The 23,073-nt window shown below is 32.2% G+C and overlaps 1 protein-coding gene across 2 annotated transcripts; it reads left to right on the top strand.

Annotated features, from left to right (window-relative positions):
• The first annotated feature begins 70 nt into the window (after positions 1-70).
• LOC106672790 (protein BTG3-like) lies at positions 71-21,883 on the top strand. Of its 2 annotated transcripts, XM_014404489.2 has the most exons (5): positions 71-169; positions 245-366; positions 4,868-5,520; positions 20,071-20,227; positions 20,571-21,883. In XM_014404489.2, the coding sequence occupies exons 3-5, from the start codon at positions 5,210-5,212 to the stop codon at positions 20,886-20,888; spliced, it is 786 nt and encodes a 261-aa protein (XP_014259975.1). In that variant the 5' UTR covers positions 71-169; positions 245-366; positions 4,868-5,209; the 3' UTR covers positions 20,889-21,883. The 2 variants fall into 2 exon arrangements, with proteins under 2 accessions (XP_014259975.1, XP_014259974.1); XM_014404488.1 differs by lacking the exons at positions 71-169; positions 245-366 and adding an exon at positions 1,238-1,616 and having other exon boundaries at positions 20,571-20,961.
• The last annotated feature ends 1,190 nt before the right edge of the window (positions 21,884-23,073 follow it).

Genomic DNA, 23,073 nt, shown 5'->3' with positions numbered 1-23,073 from the left:
TCTAATGGCAATGAGTATATTTTCTTTTTCTTTCTTTCTTTTTTTTTTAATAATATTTTTGTCAATTCACACATTTATTTATTATTTGTTTTAAACCATTGGCACTTTTTGAACAATGATATTATGAAAGGACTCGCACATTGAAAGAAGTTTTATTCTTTGTATTATCGTAAGTAACGCACCAAGGAATACGTTAATGTACTAATAACTGGATATAATTTCAAAACAAACATTTTTTTTTTAGATTGATCAATGTAATTTTATTAGTCGCGTATCTCGATTTATTAACCTATATTTTTTTCCATCAAGAAGAAATTATTTTAAAAAAATAAACTGCACTTTTTCAAGATTCGGTAGGAACATAAGGTTGGCATGTTTTTCTTTTACCATATTTCAATTTTAAGGCTAATATTAAGAAAATGTATTTCTGATTTGATAAGACCATTGTTTTTATTTAAAAAAATGTTTTTAAAGAGATGTTTTGATCAGAAATGGTAAACAAATGTCATCTAGCAAAATAGAAAATTGCAAACAACGGCATTATCTTATTTTGATACTTTGTTTTCACAATAGTTATATACATGGTTTATTTATTGTAATTTATGACTTTATTTAGATTAATAACGTTTAGTACAGAGAGGTTTCTTGAAGGATTGTATCAGTGGACATGGATATATCATTTTTCGCAAAGTACATTTGCAAGGTCACTTTGCCAGTTTTTTTTTAAATTTTGGTTTTCTGTGTGGAAAATTTCGGATTACAATTAAGGAATTTGTATACTTAATCGAATTTTGTTCATGTGAAAATCTGTTCGAATTGATGTGAAATTTTATTATTCTGATTTGATAAGTTGGAAGTGAAACTCGTAAACAACCTAATGGGCGTTTTTGAAATATTCAGCCTACTGTAATAGATAACGAAGATCCGTTCATGCATTTTACACTGATATGAATTATCATTACTAAGGAAGCTTTATTTTTTTGTTTTGAAAAAAGCAAATTGTAGTAAAATGTCCTGATAATGTAAGAAAAGATCAATTTATAAATGTTGAGAAATGAAAAAAAACGCTTATGCAAGCCTGTGCGTGTTGACGAGTCAACTCAGGAAATAAAGGCCATAGAGTTGACCTAAAGAACCCTAAAAAATGGATATTGCATTTGTTCTGAATCGATTAAATAGCGTTTAATAGTCGATTAAGAGGGATCGAAAAAAAATCGTACTAATAGAACATCGGATTCTTTTCAATAGACCTAAAAAAAAACAAATGCATAATTAATATTGTTGAATTTTTATACTTGAACCAAATTTAAATTATCACAATTTTTATTTTTATTAGGTTTGTAATGTTAATGTTATTAATCGATTCGGTAACGCTTCGTCTTTGGTACTTGTTTAATCGATACGGCGTTGTGTTGTCACTCATCCCTACCCCCGACGCAAAACTCCGTTGGTCAACCCCACCATTGGCAGAAGAGGAGAATTGCTCGGACGTACACGTACATTTTACTCTCCTTCCTTCTTTATTATAGATTGGTTTCCCTTTCTTAGTTTTGTTCCTCTGTTCATCACCAAACCCCGGCCGACCCAGGAAGAATTCAAACGGAACGCAATTTCCCGTGAGTATGCATTTTTTTAAAAATCTATTAAAAACAAACAATCTTCCGTTGGACTTGTACAACGATGCCTGCATATTCGGTCCGTTTTCCCTCGGATCAATTTCCTTTCTTGTTTTATAACGGCGGACTTTACAGCAACTTTACAGTCGAACATAACGCGATTGTACTTGTTAACTATGTTCCTTGGTGTTAAGTTCCAAAGCTTTTTTTCTGTCACTTCCTCCCCGACTTATTTCCTCTCTGGCTTCCCTGGTAAAAGTAAGCCTCACAAATCGGCCTGGTCATCAAGATGTTTCCTTGAATTTTTTTCATCTATATCGTTCTAAGCTTTTTGTTTTATTCATTAGTAAAAAAAAAAATATATTCTTTTAAGAAAACTCGAATGTTTTCCCACTTATTCTAATCCCAAAAGGCAAAATTTTGGACCTTTCACTTCTGTATATTTGTTTAATTAATCATTCGAACTCAACAATTTATAAGTCCTGGCATGTACTACTAAAAGAAAAACAATAATTTACCCAATCATTAAAATATAAAATACATTCTATTACACTTATTTCAAAACCTAAATTGCTTATTTTCTCGGAAGCATAATAAATAATTGTAAAGCCAGCTTTAAACTGTTTTCTAAAGCACGCTGAGATCATTGGCAACGGAAAATAGCCATATTGTAACAAATAAGTGATTTATTTTCATTTCTTTTTTTAACCTCGTTCTACAAAATAATACAAAAATAAAATTTTCTCAGGTCAACATTATTCAGTTGCACTTATTTTGAGTTTTTTATTTGAAACAACTCAATTAGCTGTAATAGCGGAGTGTAAAATTTGGGTCGTCACAATTCCATTTGATTTACACATTGTTAACCATGTTTCCAAATGGAAAATAGCATAGATTTAAAGTATTTGCGAACACAATTTTGTAAAATTTATTTAATGCGTCTCAACGTCTCCGCTTGTTACTTTCTATCTGAAAGTAATGTGATCCATATGGTCGGGTTCACGGTGCCTTTTAACATATTTGTTTCTCGAGTTATTTCATATATAATCAATGATTTTTTACCGATGTTAGTGTTTTTTTTGAAAAATTTCTCGTACTATTTTGCTCAAACAAAAAAAACAAAAAATAATAATAAAAGAACCTGGAAAAGCCTTTTTTTTTCCTTCGGTCGTTGTATTTAATCCAGACCGATAACCCGGATTGTATTTAATTTCATATTCAGGAGACGTTGATAATTGTCTTCGGGAGAGCCTAAAAACTTTTTAATTTGCCCTTGATTGTAAATTGAAGGAGATCGTTTAATTTCTTGAAACGGAAAATTGACGAACACAAGATTGAGGTACCTACATAAAATACCTATTGAACCTTAAGATTTTTTTAATTATAACTATAACCGATATTTAATAAATTCACTTCAATAAACCAATTAAAAAATACATGTTCCTTAATAAAGAATATTGGAAGGAATGCTACTTGCTCTGTATGATAGTGCTCTATTTTGCAATACAAATGGCTAAAAAAGGAAAATGCAATTCTTGTAACTTTTTATGGCGAAACAACCCGTGTGGATTTTTTTCCATAAAAGTTCTATTTATAGAATATATCTATCTGGATCTGGTATCTTGAAAAGTGTCGATCTTGTGGTTTTGTTGGTTTGACTCGTGTTTCTTTAACTCTTGACGGCATTAATAATATTTCAAGATTGACCAGATTATTAAAATCAAAACCGATTTCAGGTGTGTAAAAACCTTTAGCAAGTGAAGGCTAATATTTTGTTAAATGAAACTAGTGTGTGGATTGTGTTCTTTCCTCATATCTAAAGTATCGCGAAAATTGTCTTATTTTATGGTTTGGTAATAGTGATATTTCAAGTTTGGCAGGATAACCTATTTCAGGCCCAAACGCTAAATTTTGTTTAATTGAAATAAAACTAGTGTGTGTATTGTGTTCTATCCTTATATATCTAGAGTATCACGGAAATTGTCTATTTTATGGTTTGGTAGTAATATTTAAATGGTAGGATAAAATCCTATGTCAAGTCCAAATCGTTTCAGTTTCAAACATCAGTGTTTGTATTTCCCAAATAAATAAATGTATTAACAAGGAACACTATTAAATGTTACAAGGAACACTATTAAATGTTGTGTTGCATCCATATATTAGAGTATCGCGAAAATTGTATATTTTTTGGTTTGGTAATAGCGATATTTCAAAGTATAATAGAGATTGTATAATTAACAAAAAACATGATCAAATGAAGGCTTAATATTTGGCTATATTGAAATAAAACCAGTGCGTGGATTAAGTTCTATCAAACAAACAAATACAATCGTCAATTAATAAAGATAATTTGTGTTTAAAGAATGTCGATGATGCTCACAAGGTTAGTGAAAGGCGTCTTCCATAAATAAAGAAAATCTGGAACTAAAAGTGTTTTTGAATTTACCTAAACAGTAATATTTAATGTTTGCAGTTTGGCTGGCCTAATGTCCTCGAAAGCCAGTTTCATATCCTAAACCCTGCTGTTCCCAATGTGTTTTGCAGGCCTTGCGTTTGATTTAACGGAAAACAAAAAGTTTTTAACTGCTGTTTTTTCAAGCCATAGCGCAATTTTAAACATAGTAAAGCAGGCAAAACAGATTGTTATGACTGAAATGTCTTGAAACCGAAATATCTATCGTTCACGATTATATTTTATAATTTATGGATTTGTCAACGTTTCATAAATTCCCAATTTCAGTTGGGTGTTCTAATATGTAATTTGTTTTCATCCACATTTCAACTTCTAGGGCGTATTCAAGTATCTGCTTGACCTTAAGTTTGTTTGCTGGATCGTACTGAAATTTTGTAAATACAAATTAAACGAATTAATTTCTGCGGTGTATCTGTAATTTTTATTCAATAATCTTCCAAGTATCATGTCAAGAAAAAAGTGAAATTGAGTGTTCATGTGACTAGCATTTTCTTTAAACTAAGTATGTATATCCGGTCTGTTTAGTTTTATAGTGCATTTGTTGTAAAATCACTGTGTAAACGGGCGAAAATATTATAAATTGTACTTAGTATTTATTTCAAAAATATTATAAATCGTACAAGCCCATTGATTTGCAACAATAGTTCAGATTATAACCGTGGCGTTTGTCCTATTTATTATTAATTATTTATCATTGTTAAAAGAAGCTATTTTTAAAGTGTTTTATAAGATAGTATTTAAACGATTTCTCTAATGATGTGCATTGTTTTTGTTTCAGCATCCGGATATACGTTAGTGGGCCGGTTCTAAGGACAGTGTTTAAATAGTGGATACAGGCCTAAAAATTATATCTCTTAGGTTAGATTTTTGGTTTGTTCGCGTTTGAAGTGTTTTCAAGGGAGAAAGAAAGAAGTGTTTTATAACAACAATAACAACAACAACATCATCAACAACAACAAAATCAATTAATTTCGTTAGATAGTGGTTGAGGCCGGTACAAAACTTGTACACGGCCTGGATAGATATTAAAAAAGCAGGAGTCTTTCACATATGTGCGTCAAGCTAGGGCAAGAGTACGACAGAAGAACCGCGTGTGTCCAAACTGGAAACGACGTGTATAATGCGAGACGAGATTTCTGCGGCGGTTCTCTTTTTAGCCCGGCTCATCGGGAAAAGCGAAAACTTCGACAATGACCAATTAGAGAAATTCAAAGATCGCCTTTCTGAGTTGCTCACGGAACGATTCGAAAACCACTGGTTCCCTGAGAGGCCGGACAAGGGACAAGGATACCGGTGTATCAGGGTGAATGGGGTTAGCGGAAGAGATCCGACCCTCGAGAAAGCCGCCCTTGCTTGTGGAATTAAATATGAAGATATGAACCTTCCTTTTGAGCTTACCATCTGGGTCGATCCAAACGAAGTATGCTGCAGGTAAGGTTTTTTCAATTTAATTACAAGTTAAAACTTCATACTTTCCACTCCCGTCAAGTTTCATAGACATGGTCCCACTGTAGGATTGTTTTTTTTTTTTGCTTTTTTACTATCAACTGTTTTCGTCATAAACCTACTCCTAGCTAGCTCTTGAACTATTCAATTTTGTGGAAATCTAAAAATGAAATTGAAATGAGCGTGAAATTTCCTTAAAGAAGACACTCTTCTTTAATTAACTACACTACTAATTAATTACACTCTTCTTAATCTTTCAAAAATTGTTAAATTTAAAATTAGTTTTTACTAACTTCAAATTTAACAATTTTTTTAACAAAACAATTGTTTTAAACAATTAAAAAAAAACAACTAAATTTGCAACCTCATTGGGGAAAAAATTCACGGTATAGTTTGTCAAATTTCATAAGTACTTCTTCGTGTAATAAGTTTTCTAGCGGTATACCCTTTTCTTTAATTACATCGAAACAAAATGCAGAAATTTGATGCTAAATGGGGAAAAAGTGGTGGCGATATGAAAAAGGGAGAAAGGGGGTTAATTTAGTAATACAACTTTTTGTATTTGGCAAAATTTATTTCTCAACTTTAACTCACTAAAAATTAAAAAAAATTAACGTAATTTGGTTGTTTATGATGTTTATTGTCTCTCTTTTATGAATTATATTTTATTTATGCGTAGAATTTTTCATTCTTTTGGTGCTTTTTTATTAGTTTAAAATAAGTTTTTAAAAGTTTTGGTCTGGTTGTTAGCTATGTTTATTGTCTCTTTTTTTATGTTTTGTTTCATTTTTCTTTATTTTTGTGCTTTTTTTTCAAGCATGTTGAGAAATAATTGTAATTAAAGTTTGCCAAGTACAAAACGTTGAATTACTGTATTAACCCCATTCCCCCTTTTCACACCGTCACTACTTTTTCCCAATTTAGCACTGAATTTTTGCATTTTGGTTCAATGTAATTAAATAAATGGGTAAATCACTAGAAAGCTCATTAAAAGAAGTTTTTATATTTTCCAAGCTCTACCTTGAATTTTTTCAACGAGGTTGCAATTTTAGTTTTTCCTTCAAATTATAAATTTAGCAGTTTTTGAAAGATTTAGTTTTTGTTTTTTACCAAAAATTAAATAGTAAGTTCTAGAAGTATGCCTTCTGAAAGGAAATTTTATGCTCTGTTCAATGATTTTCCCCTCAAAAATGAATAGTTCAAGAGCTACGAGTAGATTTATAACGAAAACAGTTGATAGTAAAAAAAATTGAATATCTGCGAAGTATAGAGACGGTGTTATGATAAAATTGTTTTTCATTTCGAAAGGAAATATAATCAAATCAATTTCTTTATTTATTTAGGCCCTCTTCAACGTGGGTGGGGATAGCTCCCATTATTTGTTGGTGGGAAAAAAATGATTTTTTGGCATTTCATATTGTAAAAAACATTGTTTATCTGTGTTCTCGATTTTTCCTTCGTCGTAAAAGAGTACAAATGTTTCGGCGTTTCGTTCCTGTTGATTGACAAAATGTTTGCATGCTTGTCCTCCGAGGATTTTGGTGGTCAAGGTAAATGACCCTTCCACAATGATTTTTTTTACAGCTTCTCCCATCCAATAAAAGGTTTTACGGTATATTGGCAAACAATATCTTCCATATCATGGATATTTATATTTTAACAGCCCCATTATTCGGAAACGGTTGAAATAAAGTACGTTTAATATTAAATCATACAGATTTACGGGTATACTCTTATCAATTGTACTGCATTTTAAATATTAATGAATAAGTCAAACTTTGTACTTAAGAAAATGCCAGTTGTTATTTTACAAAACTAAACAACTTTAGTCATCCTATTGAGATTGTTATGATTTTTTGTAAACAGACCATTTCGAAAGGAATGATTTATTGAATGAGGATTTCCATTGGAAGTAAGTTATCAGACAAAATATGCTTCCTTAGCATTTAATAATAAAAAATAAATTTGAACATCAACTAGTTCTAAAGAGATTCGTTTAAACTGTTGATTTGGCAACACTTGCATATACAAAAGAGTGTTCGCTGCTCGCTTCGTTTTTCCTCATAAGTTTTTCAATGACTCAGCTGAATGGTATGAATTGGTGAGAACAAGCGGACCAAATCAGATTTGGTCAAAATGTCAACAGTCGATCGATTCGCATGTGGGTGTAGCCTCACATGCCATGATAAATGTTATGATTCTTTTTGCAGTTGTTTTAATCGCCGTAGTTTCTTACTTTCTCTGACCTTCGTAGAAAGTTGTTCGCCAAATGTCATTTCGTTTATGAGATAGCTTCAATATAACAACTTTCATAGCTTTTGCATATGAGAGCATATTTTGCCAGTTTTCGATACATCTCCTGCCTGATACTCTCTCGATTCCGTGCACATTTTAAATATTTAAATTACAATCAAATGTAGTTGGTCTGTGTAAACTTCCACTGTCGTAATAGTGGTAGTTTACTTCAAAGAGTCGGTACTTTTTTAATTTGATCTCTCTTTAGCAACCTTTACAACATTAAGGAAGTCTTTTGTCTTTTCCTTTCTTCTTCTCCCCCTTTTTCCCTTGGCTCACACAACATATCCTCCAACTAGGCGATTTTGTAACAAGAGGAAAATTTAAAATTGCGCAAGGGATCGTCTTACTTAGTTTTTCTTCTGCCGCATAACATCCTTCCACCTTTGAATGTCACTTATTTATGTGAATTAAATTTTAGTTTGGATTTTTCGAATGGTGGTATTTTGCCTCAAGAAATTTAAATGGACCATTGAAAATAGTGAGTAAAAATGGTAAGGGGGTCTTTCTGTGTCTATGGTTCCCTAAGATTTATAAAGCACTGCTTTTTCTCTGAAAGTAATGGTATTGCTCAAAAATGGTAACTTCTGTTATTAAATACAGATGTACAATACATACCAAAATTAATTTTAAAAACAATTTCTTAGCAACACACACGTGCGTTGTATTTTATGAGAAAAATGTTTAGACGAAGTACCAGCTGATAATGGTGTAAATGCGGTTAAGATGAAAATAAGGATGTGAAGTTTATAATGAATTAGTAATCGGAAGTAGTAATTAATATTAATCATGACTTCGGCCCTGGGCTATGCACACATCACCGGTCGCCGTCTCATAGTTCAGATATGCCGTAACGAAATAGTTACCCTGTAAAGTTAATCTTGATAGAGCAAGTTGTAATTGAGTAGTGTCGTCTACAGTGTTAACTGATTAACTCAGCCTAATATTATTACACAGTGACAAAAAAAAAACTATCGGTACGAAAGTGAGATAAGATTGAAAAGTTTGATTTCTATGGTTAAAATACGAGTAACTCTCGAATTTACTTTAAATTTTAAAGTTTTCTCTAAATTTGATTGTAATTATAACAACGGGGGTTCCATTGTAAGCATTTAAATTGTAATTTTGTCTTGTAAACAACAAGGTCAGAATTATTATTATTAAACAAACAAGAATCGTTCTTCTGTTATTGCCAGTTCTGTGTTTTTAAGTACCGTACCTAACGTATTTAGTAAATTAACCAACTGTAAAATTAACATAGTTATTTAGCCGTTTAATATCCGACACGAAGAGACGATGGTGTTTAAATTGTTTGTATTATTTAGACGAAAACATTTTCATTCATTATTTTTCCCGTTGCCCGATGAATTTCTCTTTAAATTAAGCTATATAAATGAATATAGGAAAATATACCAAACAACACGCGATAACTCTATCATTTGACTGATCAAGCGTCGTTATCTTACATTTGAAATAAATGGTTTTTTGTTTATTACGATATTAATTTTGTATTCCACATTGAATGTGGTTTCTTTTCGCACTTGTATATCAATTTAAGGGAAAACTAGAAACTTGTCAACGTTTTCTCAAGCTGTTTTAACCTAAGGCGAGACACTGGGAAATTCAGACCTGGAAGAACATTTTACCCATGGTCAATGCGTGTTTTTGATAGTTTTCCCATCCCATGTTTTCTTAACTTCTCGAGTCGAAAGGAAAAACATTGACAAAAGCGCCTTTTCACACAAATAAATATATAACGGCGACCAACTTTAATTTTTAGATAGTTTAAAGGATATTTTGATTTCTCTCCTAGTTTATTTGTAGTAAAAGCCTTGAACCATCAGCAAACTGAAGCTGTTCACATTCCTTGAACCCTCCCAAGGATCCAGATCAAAACCAACTATTTTTAGGACGCCATAGGTTTAAAACAGATGCTTTCAACCTGTCCTGTCTCTCCCTTTATAATCGCCCAGTTATAAAGGCGAAGGAACAAACTTTTCTTTTTCCCAAGCGCACCAAGTATAGACATTTAAAAAATCAAGCACATTACATAATAGTAATAATAATTTAATTATTGTTAGTTGATAGTTTCAAATAGTTTGGTATCAACTGTAATAACTGGGGTATCAAAATTGGACCGGGCGTCATGGAAATTTTCTTATTAAAATAAACACAAATGATAAATTTAAATGTACGTTTAAAAACATACTAGACATTTCAGTGGTAAATTTTGATGTATCGACATTATTAAGTGTGCGTTAAATTTTTTATCATCAGTGATTCATACAATTAGGTACAGTGCTAAAGAGTAATTGTAGAATTAAGGTTGCAATCTAAATAAAATGTTAAGTACGGTAATAATTCTGAGTTTTCCAGTCATTATTGTTTTCTTGATTGGATACAAACGAAGTATAAATGAATCATTTGAACAGAGTTGGTCTTACTCTTTTTTTCTTTAATTCAAATGGAGATTAACAGCCTTTGGGTGTTTTCTCCTCCCATTCCAGGAAGGAACTCAAAAAATCGATGGTTCCTTGGTTACTCGACGTTTCCTGGTTATCCCGGCTAAGAAACAGTTTCCACAAAAATTAGTGAATGAATACATCGTACGTTAACAGCGAAATTGTAAACACCTACTCTTTTTTCTTCTTCAGATTTCGCATTTGGTCAAAATTAATAAATTAGTCGCTCAGATTTTTCTCTTAATTTTGGAAAGCGCATTTATCAAATTACGCGTTAATTGATTGTGCGCGACTATAAATAAGTATATAGCTCTTAATCACCTTGTTTGTCATTTTACTCTCTAATCAGTAGATTGTTTACGCCTGTTCTGTTTTTTGAGCTCTCTCGTTCGTGACTGTATAAAAAATTAGAGTAAAAAATAAGGTACGGAAAACCTCGAAGAGTGTTGAAACCAGGTCGCATCGTGATAAAAGATTCAACATCCATTTAAATTGCAATCTAGATTATTATTTGAAAACGGGCCGTTTCGAGGTTGCCATGAAATTTATCGACTCTGTTAGTATTTAAACATTTACGGTGTAAAATCCGCCGATTTTATCGGATTTTATGATTTTTTTTCATTTAATTTTTATGTTTACCGTACATAAATAAGGGTCGAATTCCATAAAATAGATACATACGATAGATGGAGCTAAAAAAAGTACATTTTCCTTGTTTGAAACCTGTCGAATAACGAAACGTGGTCGTGAGGCTCTCTCTCGTCTACTTTCTTTAGTGATTGTACCAGAAAGAAGAGTTGTTTGGAACCGCAAGGAACCCAGAACTCAGATCTTGTCGTGCCAGTCTCCTTTCGATTCTCCCTCGCTCCGCCATCCAACCCCGATTCACTTCTAAAGAATACTGTTATTTGAGAAGAATTTCATTTTAAGAACAATTCAAATAAATTGGACTTAGTTTGTCTGAGAAGCCGATGGATAGATAAATACGAGTAGTTACGAGGACTAGTTTGGTGTTGTATGGGATTTCGTCTTCTAATGTCCAATTATTAATTAGTTGATATAAACCATTAATTTATTTTTAATATGTTCACATTTTATAATGTTGTACATACTTCTTTGTTTGTAATTTTTTATGATTGGCACTGCTTAATGAATTAACAATACATTTTTCATGTCTACAAAAATATTGTCTAATAGAAGACAATTGAAATATGAGTATCCGTCGGGTTTTACGCGTTTTGTTAGCCAAGGAACTGTTCAGGTCGGAAAAATTAATTGTAACGTAAAGAAAAATTAATAAAATTGCACACATCATCACAGCCTTTTCGAGGAAACAAACGTGGCTATTTTCCCCCCTTTTCCGACGATTCCCGTAATTTCCTTACCTGTGGGCAAAAATAATCTGATACGTAACAAGGAGAACGTTTGTCTCACCGGTGGATCGGAGGAAATTTGTTGAGATTACACCCCCTTTGTTACGAAATCAACGTTGAGAAACACTTTTCCTAGCCGACAGCCGTTGGCCGAGTTTGTCTCTGGGGCAACTTCAAAAATCCGAAAGCAGTCGCCTTTTCGCCAAACATTTATTTGCATTTTCAATTCTGATTGTGTTCTTCAAAATCGATATTAATTAAATTTTATTTGCAACGGACGTGAAAATGTAAAAATTGCTTTTACATCAACTAGTAAACTGTTGACATTGAGAATAGGGAACGTCACATGTTGGACTGATAGACACTGATCAATTAGACTTTTCATACAGTCGTAACCAACACCAACAAATTAAAATGAATAAAATAAGGTTTTTATATTATATCAATAATACATAATACATAAATATTACATCAAATATGGTCGAACATTTTGACGTGCTTAATATACGTGATCGACTGAAATGACAAGACCTAAAACAGACGCTATTGGTCGACTCTACAAACTTACAGGATGACAGTTCCAGCTATCGAAGAAAAACGAATTTACAATCTACAAAACGCTTCTATAACCGATTTGGTATAGAACTGCGGGGAACCGCCAAACCTTCCAATATCTAACTTCTCCAATTCTTTTAGTGTAAAATCATCAAATCAATTATAAATGCTCCACATTATGCCTACCCTCCACAACGACCTTAAAATCACACTTATCCAAAAATTTACCAAGTTTCACAAAAATCTCTCCCATCACACCATTGGTCTCGCTCACTCCTTGTCTAACAGAATCCATCCTTACAATCCCTTAAGGCGTCTTAAGACGAAATGGTTCCGCGACTCTGAGGATGATAATGAAGTTGATTTAGTGAAGTGGGCGAATTATATTGATTATTAGCTCCACTCAATGTAAATAGTGTGTAACTATCTATACATCATCAAATTACGTGTATCAGAAATTACAGATAAAATATTTAAAAAAAACTACATGATACTATTCATGAAAATTAGTCCGAAGCTTATAAACTGTTCATAATTATAGAAATAAAAGATTTGTATCAGAAAAGAATAATAAGCACAGAACTATCTTTGAGACTGATTAAGAATTACAGTTATATAGAAAGCGGCACCTACATGAAGAGAAAAAATAAGTTACTAGTTCATCGCGACCCTCTTGGGATCGAATGTGTTCTATTTTAAAATGATTTAAAAGTAAATGTTATCTATGACTATCCGTGGCCCTGGTATTTCTTATTCTCATTAAGTAACAGGAAAATATTGAAAACGTAATTCATAACTTACAGGATTTGTCTAACAATAAATTAATATTTTTCGTAAAAAAAGTTTTATTATGTTGCGATACGGGTTTTCTTCTTTTTTTCAATGGGTGTATTGAAAATTTCAAAATTCAAAGGGTCATTCACAACCTCAGGGGGAATCCCTCCCAACCGGTCTACCCCCCTGGCCCCATGCAAATGGTGATTCATTGTTGTTTCCCTGGAATTGGCGTATATCAAAGGGCAGCTGTGCACGAATAAGGGGAGTCGAGGGCAACCTGCCCTACACGACCACCGGGCCTCAACCCTTGTAGCCAAATTAACAAAAACTTCATAATTAGCTTTAAACAGTCGAAAAGCAGTCAGGAGAGCCGTTCAACAATCGGGACCACAACATGGCATGGGTTTTCCTTGGAGCCCATCCAAAAAGTGTTTCCGTAATGGTTTTCTGTAGTGGGGGTTCGATTTAGTCCTTGACCGTGAACAAGATTGTACTCCGACCAGCTCCAAACGTTGCCCGACAGTAGTTGTAGCCCAATTCATCAAGCTTGCTTTAATCCTTCATTTTATGGCGCGTTTATTTACGTCTGTGTTGTTAGTTTGAAAAAAGATAGTGTGTGTCTGTAGTATACAATCAATGCCATGCTCTTTATATGTCAACTTTATAAATGGTTCCGTTGGATAATATGGCAAAAGTGATGGTTTTAAAAATACAGTCTGTTCTAATCATTTCTTCCATAATTGAATTCTTTGGTTAACTGTATAAATAATATGCCATTGCGAGGAAAAATAAAACTTAGGAAAAGCTATTATGATTCATTAGTTAATTATGGATTTCACCATAGTGATGGATACATATTATTTATCTCTCCTTTGAGGCTATATTAATAAATTATACCAAAATCGTCGTTACATATTTTTATATCAAACCGGGATTTATAAAATAAAATAATGATTATAATATAATGTCAAAATTATTAGTTTCATTGATATAAATTGACCTTTTTTTAAAAGTTCGGAATCATGATTCATTGTGACAAGAAGTGTTGAGAAAGGTTGCTCGATTTGTCCTACATAATAGAAGCTTATCGTGCCTTGGCTCCAAACATAGAGCTTTTTAGGCATGCTGCCGAATTTAGGAATGATTCTCGGACACAGTACCGAGTTTCTGGTTCCTCTGTTTTTGAAGGACGGGTTTTTTTTCTTTCTTTAATACAGATCCGTTTCATTGTTTTGTTTGAGATCTATATTTATTTGAGTGGTGAGGGACTGATGATGAAATACGTCCCCATCGCCCCTCCAGCAGTGTGTGTTTAGGGTCGATGGAATATTTTTTATAAAAGTACTTTATAGGTCCTAATTTAGATTAGATTATTAATAGTGTGTGTACAATGAGGAATATGTACTCCACCGATTAATCCTGAGTGCAATGTACATAGGTATGAATGTATTTATTTGTGCGACTGTATTTCAGAAGTAATTTAGTTTTAGATCCTCTGGGCATCTGGTTTAAGGGGGATCGACCCAGCCTCATAACGGGGAGGTATAATAATAGTCAGCACATCGGGGAGTGGTAACCCTTCTGGGTGAAAAGTTCAAAAATCTTTGTTTAAATATCATCTCTCACTCATTGCATTTGGTAGTTATTGTTTTATAAACAAGTTTTTATAAACGGTTTTTATATTATCCATTTGTGAAGACACATGGAAATTTTGGTTTGATCATTTCAAAACGCCTACATTTATAATATCAGATATTAAGGTGGCTCCATACATGCGGTGTTCGCCGAATGCCGATTGCTGCTGAACATTGCCAAGTGTCGAGATGCTCTTCAACTTACTACCAATCGTGATGGAGACAGTTAAACTGTCATTGCTGCAGCTGAGATTACTGTTTCCTATAGTGGCTACAAACTCAGTCAAAATCTTATCTAAATGTACAGTCAGTTTTACTTCTTGTATTATTTTTATCTGATATTCCTTTTTCCCCCGTACGACTCGTAGCTGTAAAATGTGTTATGTACTAAAGCAGTGGGCTTTGAATGTTTAATCGTGCCCTAAGAAGACTAAAATGGCAGAGTACAGTTTTCCCTTCTCCAAACTTTCACAACGGTCTTGTATAACTCTCTTAGGACAGAAAAATAGAACTCCGGCCAATCTGGCACAGCTTTCTGCTCGCATAATAATTAGTATTTTTTCTGGCAAGGAAAAGTACCTTCAATTTAACAATCCATCAATTTAGTTACATTTGTATGAAATAAACACATACAATTAAAGTATGATGTGAGGTTTTACCCAAAATTGACAATCAATGTAACCTTATTTTATTGCGTTGATAGCGATCAGAATCAGATATTCACTAAAGTTCTTTCCTTTTTAAAAAAGATGATTCCTACTCACATTAAGTTATTACTGAGTTAACTTAGTATACTACTTAATGTGAGTAGGAACCATCTTTTTTAAAAAGGATTGAACTCTATACTCACCCTATCATTTATAATTTCTATTCACTAAAGTTTTCACGTCATTTGTGAAGTACAATTTGATTGCAGATTATTTTATGTTAGAACAAAAAATTCAAGAGAATGTTTGCAGTGATGAATATACTAACGTTGTTGATATTTGAGGTCGGTCTAGGAATCGATGTTAGCCTTCAAATGAGTTCAATCAAAATCGATCGAGTCAGGTCCGCCTAATCTCGCTGTTTGATCGGAAGTCCGTTAAGTTCCGACGCCATTTTGATATTTTTGTGTCACGCATAATCCCTTCTTAAGTTCTTACCACATTCTGTGCTGTTGGTTAAAATCAATTTCAATCTAGGGAGAAAACGGAGTGTAATGATTCCGATATCGTTTTGAATTTGCCGGACGGTCGTTGTGCCTTTACTTTACAACTATTATCGTCGGAAATTTGTTTAAATAATCTATGGCGTGACTTTTTGAAAAAAATTTATTGAAATCTCAATGTTTTGTATCAAATGTTTGCTTGTACGTACGTGCTTATGGGTGTTTGAGAGAGATAGGGGGAGAGAGAGAAAGAAGTATAGATAATACAATAAATAAAGATAATAAGAAATATAAATAAAAGTATCTCTGACGGTTTAAACTAGGATTTAAAACATGTAGCAATGAATTTTCAAACACTTCCATTCATTTACATTTAATAAATGAGTTTTCAATAAAACAATAAAGTGTGTCTGTGTTGTGTGAGTAGAGATAATGTACTACTACTACTAGAGAGTACTGTTTAGAGAGATAATTGCAATCTAAGCATTACAATAGTAGGGCATTATTGCTAATTTTCGCAGCAGTGAGCGTAAGCAGAGAGAGAGAGAGAGAGAGAGAGAGAGAGAGAGAGAGAGAGAGAGAGAGTGAGTGAGTGAGTGAGAGGATGGTAAATATGAAGTAAGAGAAGGAGCGTACTATTTGGAAATTTATTGAAGTCTAAGCATTGGAATAATAGGAATTATTGCACATTCTTGCGGATTCATAACATGTCGCTATGACTCCAGAAGACATACAATGGATATATTGTTTTTGAAACGTGGGGGGTACTGATGATTACGGAAGAAGGTAGTCGATTCGTGCCTTGAAGTCTACTTGATAAAATTACCATTCGAAGGACTCAGCGATGACTTCTCAACCTTCTGTCTTCTCCTTCAAAGTAAGGGCCGTGTGGTTTTAAAAATTCATTTCCACTTCGGTTTTTAATAAAACTGAATATCTTCGAAGTGATATTGTATAAATAGAGTGGGAAATATTTTTATTAACTACTCTGTAGTAGTGCTATTTTCTTGATATATCTTTTATTTTATTTGTCATACCATTTCACGCTTTTACATGCACACACAAAATCAAGTGAATAAATGAAATTATAATTAATATTTGGAAATTTATAATCTGTGTAAATTTGTCAATTCTTTTAGTAAAGTGTTATATTGCTGGAAATATTAGGGTGTATGCTTAAATCAAATGATTTACATTCGGTTTCTTTTTCTCAGATCGATTCCTTTAATAAAATTATTAATGCAAATTCATAAATATGTCGTATTTGAGTTTAGTAAATGTAATAATACAGAATTCAATACTTACTCTTCCTTGAAAGCAAGGTCAAGATTAGGGGATATAGGAAGTCCCAAGTAATGGCTTCCGCGGACGATTTTTTTTTTTTTTAACAGTTTCCGTTATCTTGTAAAAAAAAAAAGTATGTTTCTATTAGAAACTGGCAAAAAAAGCAGTTCAAAAGAGACCATTGTTTGAAATTTTCCATTCCTAATGATTGGTAGATTTCGAAACGACGAGAACAGTCAAAATTGCTCAAGGTGGTGCCCTATTTCTTTATATTCGTTAGTTCTTGTTGCGTTTTGGATCGGAGTCAGAAGTGAAAGTTTTAAAACAGTCCTAACGGCAAGCTATCTGAGGTCTCTTGTGCAGCATAAACACGCGAGGTAACCCTTTGGAACATTTACTTTGTTCGTGATGTCACTTTATTTGTTAAAAAAAAAAAATTAAATTGTATTTAACCTAAGCAAACCAGCGTCTTTTGTTTTCGAACTTGTAAGCGTTATTTTTCTTCGGTGATTTTATTTCGAATAATTAGACAAAAAATTGCGTAAAGGAATGTAATTTGTATGCTAATTATTTTTAATTTTAATGAGGATGCGGAAACTGCACGGCGTTGCAGTATTTCTGCACTTTTAGATTTGGTACTGGACTGATTTCCGTCAAAAATACGATTTCTCCAACAGGCAACAATACTAAATTTAATATTGGTCAATACTCTCCCTCCATCTCCCCTCGCTTTCCCTATTAATTTCACACTTTATGTCTTTTTGAGGAATAGATTATTTGCCATATTTTTGTACTTATCTTCTTCCTATTTATCTTTGGTCGCAAGTTATTAATTGGTGTACATATTTTGTTTGCTTACCATTCTCCAAACACAGGTGATAACAAATGACGCATTCGTGATAACAGTTTTTCTTTTAACCATTTCACTTCCTGAAAATTCTCAAAAGAATTTTCCCGACAAATTGTTTGTAAACAGACTTTTGCGCCAAAATCGTATATATTTGGAGTGATGTTCATTTATCTTAAATAATAATAATTTTAAAAAAAATTATTCAACATATTTTGTTAACGTAGTTTTCACAGAATTTGGCTGTGTATAATTGAAAGGAGACTGTATTAATGTTTTAGTCTCCCCTCACTAATGTTCTTATCCTTAGTTTGTTCTTTCTGACTCATTTTGTTTGTATTGTCTTTGAATATTTGATGTCACATTTATATATGAGTTGGCCAAAAAAACTACACCAATCCATTTTCATCATCAAAATGCTTTTGTTTCTAAGAAAAAATTGAATTATATGCTTATGTAATGACTGGGCTATAATAATCATTTAACGTTTTAATAAAATAGAATAGGCATTTATTTCCAAATAAACCAACATTGAAGTCCAAAATATGGATGTAGTGCAAAACTATTAGGCATGGACCTCAGTCCGCCTGCCTGATTGAATCAAACCAACTTAATAAACTGTTAGAACTAAACAGTTCATTTTGTTTTACATAAATAAGCCATCTGATGATGGTGAATTTTTACAATGTCTTTTATTATGCCATTCTAGTTGGTTGTCCAACCATTTTACACTGTGATGTACAAGAAAATATATAACCTTTAAAAATGAAATGTAATAAATTTTAAACTGTGGTTAACAACAATAATACTTTAAATATCATGCAGTAGCATCTAGAAATGTTTTTAATGATTCATTTAAATCTGTAATAATTAATCACGTTATTCATTGTCCAGTTTTCATTTTTATCAAAGCACTCTTTTTATCAAATAAAAGCATTGTAAGTATTACTTCTTGTTCTATGCCGGCAGTACAAAAGGAGCTTTATCTTGAAACTTCTCTTGGAGATGGATTTGATAAAGCAAATTAATTTTAAACTTTTTATCTTAAGTTTTTAAGCTGCTGATTATAGTAAACTGTTTTAGTTGTTTCAATTTATTGTTATCTACTTTTACAGTTCACTTTGCCAATCTGTGCGATAAAACGTCAGATAAAGTAAAAAAAAAAAAAATTGACAATTAATTTCTTTATTAAGTCATGAAAATATCGTCCTTCGTGAATTTTTTCAAGGTTTAAATATTAATTTTTTCCGAAAAAACAATAATAAGAATACTACTCCCCGAGTATTGTCAGTGAGTAATGAGGAATCACAAATCGATGTGACCCTACACCATCCAATGCCTTGCCGCATACTGGTGGGGTGTGCACATCTGTTCGCCAGACAATACAGTGTCTATGACAGTAGTATTCGCGAAATTGATAGCTCTTTCGAGAATATGGGGACGACTTGGTAATAATGACAGCAGCACAATTTGCTGGCTATAGAAAAACTTCGATTCATGAAGTGAACATCACTGGAGGTGTATCTAGCGAATATCATACGTTGATTTCTATATTAGAAAAGGAACGAAATGCTGATCGATTCAGTATTTTGTACTTTCAGATGACAATACATAAATTTGATTATCTGCATGGAGCTGATAAAGGAACAGATCAGGAAAACTAATACAAATTATATATTCCATTTACCATATGTAGCGTAATATATCCACACTCAAAGACAAAAACCAGACACATAACATATTTTGTTGTTTATTTCAAACTGTATGTATTTTTATTGATATATTAACACAATGGACATTCAATGTAGTCCAAATTAAACAAGATCAAAAATGACTGTACTTGACTACTCGACAAAAATCTGGACAGGAACTTGGTTGCATCGGGTAGCATAGAGGAAAATGGTGTTGCGTCAAGTCAGGCAAATGTGTACAGGAGTAATACAATCTTATGGAAAATTGGATATCAGTTGGCATTATGTTGTGTCGGGTAAGTGTGTTCCCTGCTAAGTGTTAACAGAACGATATATACATACTTAAGAATAAATTCAGGTACTTTATTTGACAAATGCCTTTTGTAATATGATTAATTATTTTTGGTTTCTTCCTTTTTCCTTCATGAATGCAACATTTAAAGTGGTTATTATTTATTTATTCTCAGGTTTGGAGAAACAAAAGGATCATTCTGCACTCTAGCCTCTTTTAGTGACAAGGAAAGTTGTGGAAGCACAAGCGGCAGCGAGGAGTCGTTGAGCGAAGAGTCACCAGCCAAAACAATGTCTATCAATTCAACACCCAATAAATATTCTTCACCTCAGGTAAAAAAAAAACTTGCTAGGAGAGTAATCGATGCCTCTGAAAATCAGTTTGAGCAGAGTTTACTTACACTTTCTTCCTCAGACAGTGATTTCATATGAAATCAGAAAGTGGAACAAATCATGAAACATACCATTAATTTTTAATTACATAATAGACTGTGACATTGTTTTACAGTTAACTAAACTTACTATGTAAGGGGGTGTGATTATTTTTGAGTTTTGTAATTTTTTAAATAATAATTGATCAAATTTATTAAATTGGTTAACCAATACTTTAGTGTTTTGTCAATAACCATAAATGTGAAATCCTCATCCTCATCGTTGTCAATATGTGCTGTTTCAGAATTCACCACCTAATAGTTCAAATCGAAGAAAGTCTGCTGGTGGAACAAATGGTGTCGGAGGGCAGAGAAATCGAGGGAACACCACAAGGCGCTCTCTCGGTTCTTCATACCCTCAACAAATTCAACAACAGCAACACCAACAGAAACAGTTGGCTCCCCACTCGTCCTGGTACAACCTGATCTCGCCCCCCTGGCTACCTCCTTCACCGCCACCGTATCATCCTCACCATCAGCACCCAGCATCAACAATGCTCCGGTCGTCCAAATGGCCACCTCATGCGAGGTATCACACGCACAAGTCAACTGTCAAAGTATAAACGGATGAAAAATTCAATTGTTCCTCATACTTCACTATAAAATCCTAAATAAACGTGAGATTCTCCTTCTTGATCAGGAATATACAATTTGTAAATAGAGTTTTAAAGAAATTTCAAATTTAACAAAGGTAAACTATTTTGTTTGTGAAAATTTCAAAAAGAGTCAATTTTGTAATATATACATATACACGAGATATATTAATGAATTAATATTTAATACAATGTAGTGGTGTAAATATTTTCAGAAAATAAGCCAGGATTCGAGGTAATCGAAGGTGGCAAGGCAATATGTCACAATTTTTTAAATTAAAATACCTTTTTTTTAAGTACTGAGTATAATAAAGAAAAACAAATTAAGAAAATTCCCCGCAAGTTAATAATAAATGTGTAGGCTAACGATTTTACAGGCATTTATACTTTTTTTTAGTTACATGTCTGCAAAATTGAAATGTAGTTTTAATGTGATAGTACAATATAGTAAACATCAGAATGTAATATTAACGATAGTGGAAATGATGGCCTAGAGGCAGACAACTTTTTTTTTGTGTGTTGTAAATATGGTTAATAGGGTATGTTGTTGACTACTGTTTTAAATTTATGAATTATTGAATTAAGAAATCATCACTAAATAATGATGCCTAATAATAATTAGCATATCGTTATTATTATATTCGGGTGTAATTTTTTTCTTTTCTTTTTCTTTTTTATGATTGTTATTGTTAACTTCTGATCTCTAGAGTTCCTTCCCCAAAAATTAAAAGAGTACAGTAAAAAATGGAAAAAAATCATTTAATTAAAACAAAAGTTGTATTTTTCAGTGTGAGTGATTTGTATGTTTTCATTTTATATATTTTATATAAAAAATAAATAAATAAAAATTGTGAGTCAATAAAGAGAGAAAAAAAAGTTAAAAGAACTGTTAACTCTTAGAAGTGCTGTGATTTATCAAATTTTCTTTTTTTCAACTCTTTTTGCCCTACAAAAAGGAAAAGTTATACAAGGGGTTGATTTTTGTGATATTTACCTCCCTTCCCTTACACCCCTTTATCTCCTTGACAGGAATATTGCCTCCCTTTTTCTTTTACCCTACTTAACGTAAAATAAGTACCATATATCTATATTTCTGTACGACGAGGAGAATATTTCCTTTCCCTCTCCTCCCTCTGCCTATTGAGGTCTTAGTCCAAGATCTAAACCAAAAATGTAAATTAAAAAAATAAATAAAAAGTTGCAACAAGGATAACTGAGAAAAGAGAAAATGCGAGCCTAACGGATTTCACTGCATGGATTAAATGTTTTAAATGTCTTAGTGTCTCTTTGATTTTATTTTTATTAATTTTAGTGGTGGATTTGTATTTCAGGCTTTGTTTAAGTTTTCCCTTTTAGAGATGTAAGATTTTAAAGAAAAACAAAAAATGCATTAAACTACATACAATTTACTACCTAGAAAAAATGTTACAATGTAGTCTATTTTATCAGAGGGTACTTTTTTAAATTTTTTCATACTTAATAAGTAATAATAGAAATATCCAAAATATAATTATTCTGAAGGCTTATAATAGTTGATCTATAATGGTTCTCTCCTCGTTTTGCCGCTTGTTGCTCAAAATTTTCTATTTTTATAAAAACACAATGTTACTACTAAGCTCAATTTATCTGCACGGACGCATTTTTATCCGGTGTTGAAATCAAATTATGAACTTTGTTTTGACCATAATAATATTTTAACACGGAAAAAATGATTCGTTCACACATACATGGTGTTGTCAATTTATAAGAACATTTTGAGTTACTACAATCAAAAATCATTTTGGGCCTTGTATTCAAAAATATGCTTGTACAGACACACTTGATTTGTGTTTTCCTTTTATTTATTGAGAATATATTTGCAACTGTTTCTAGCATTTAAAAAAATTAAATTGTAAACACCATAAATAATCAAAATTATTGTTCAAGCGGCAGAAGAAGGATTGTTTGGTTTCTGACACTATTTGTGTCAATGGCAATTTAAAAACCACCTTAATTGTTTTTTGTTTTTTTAATTTTTATGAGATCTGTGAAACAAATGTATTATTTTTCACTATAATTTTTTTAGAGCTTATTATTGACTAATATTATTCTTAAATCATACATTATTATATAGTTAGATTGTAATTGTTAATATGTCAACTGAATTACCTAATAA

This window comes from Cimex lectularius, unplaced genomic scaffold, assembly GCF_000648675.2.
Source record: "Cimex lectularius strain Harlan isolate CLEC.00 unplaced genomic scaffold, Clec_2.1 scaffold143, whole genome shotgun sequence".
NCBI lineage: Eukaryota > Metazoa > Arthropoda > Insecta > Hemiptera > Cimicidae > Cimex > Cimex lectularius.
The sequence above is the reverse complement of the archived record's forward strand: the minus strand, read 5'-3'. Positions and strand labels throughout refer to the sequence as shown.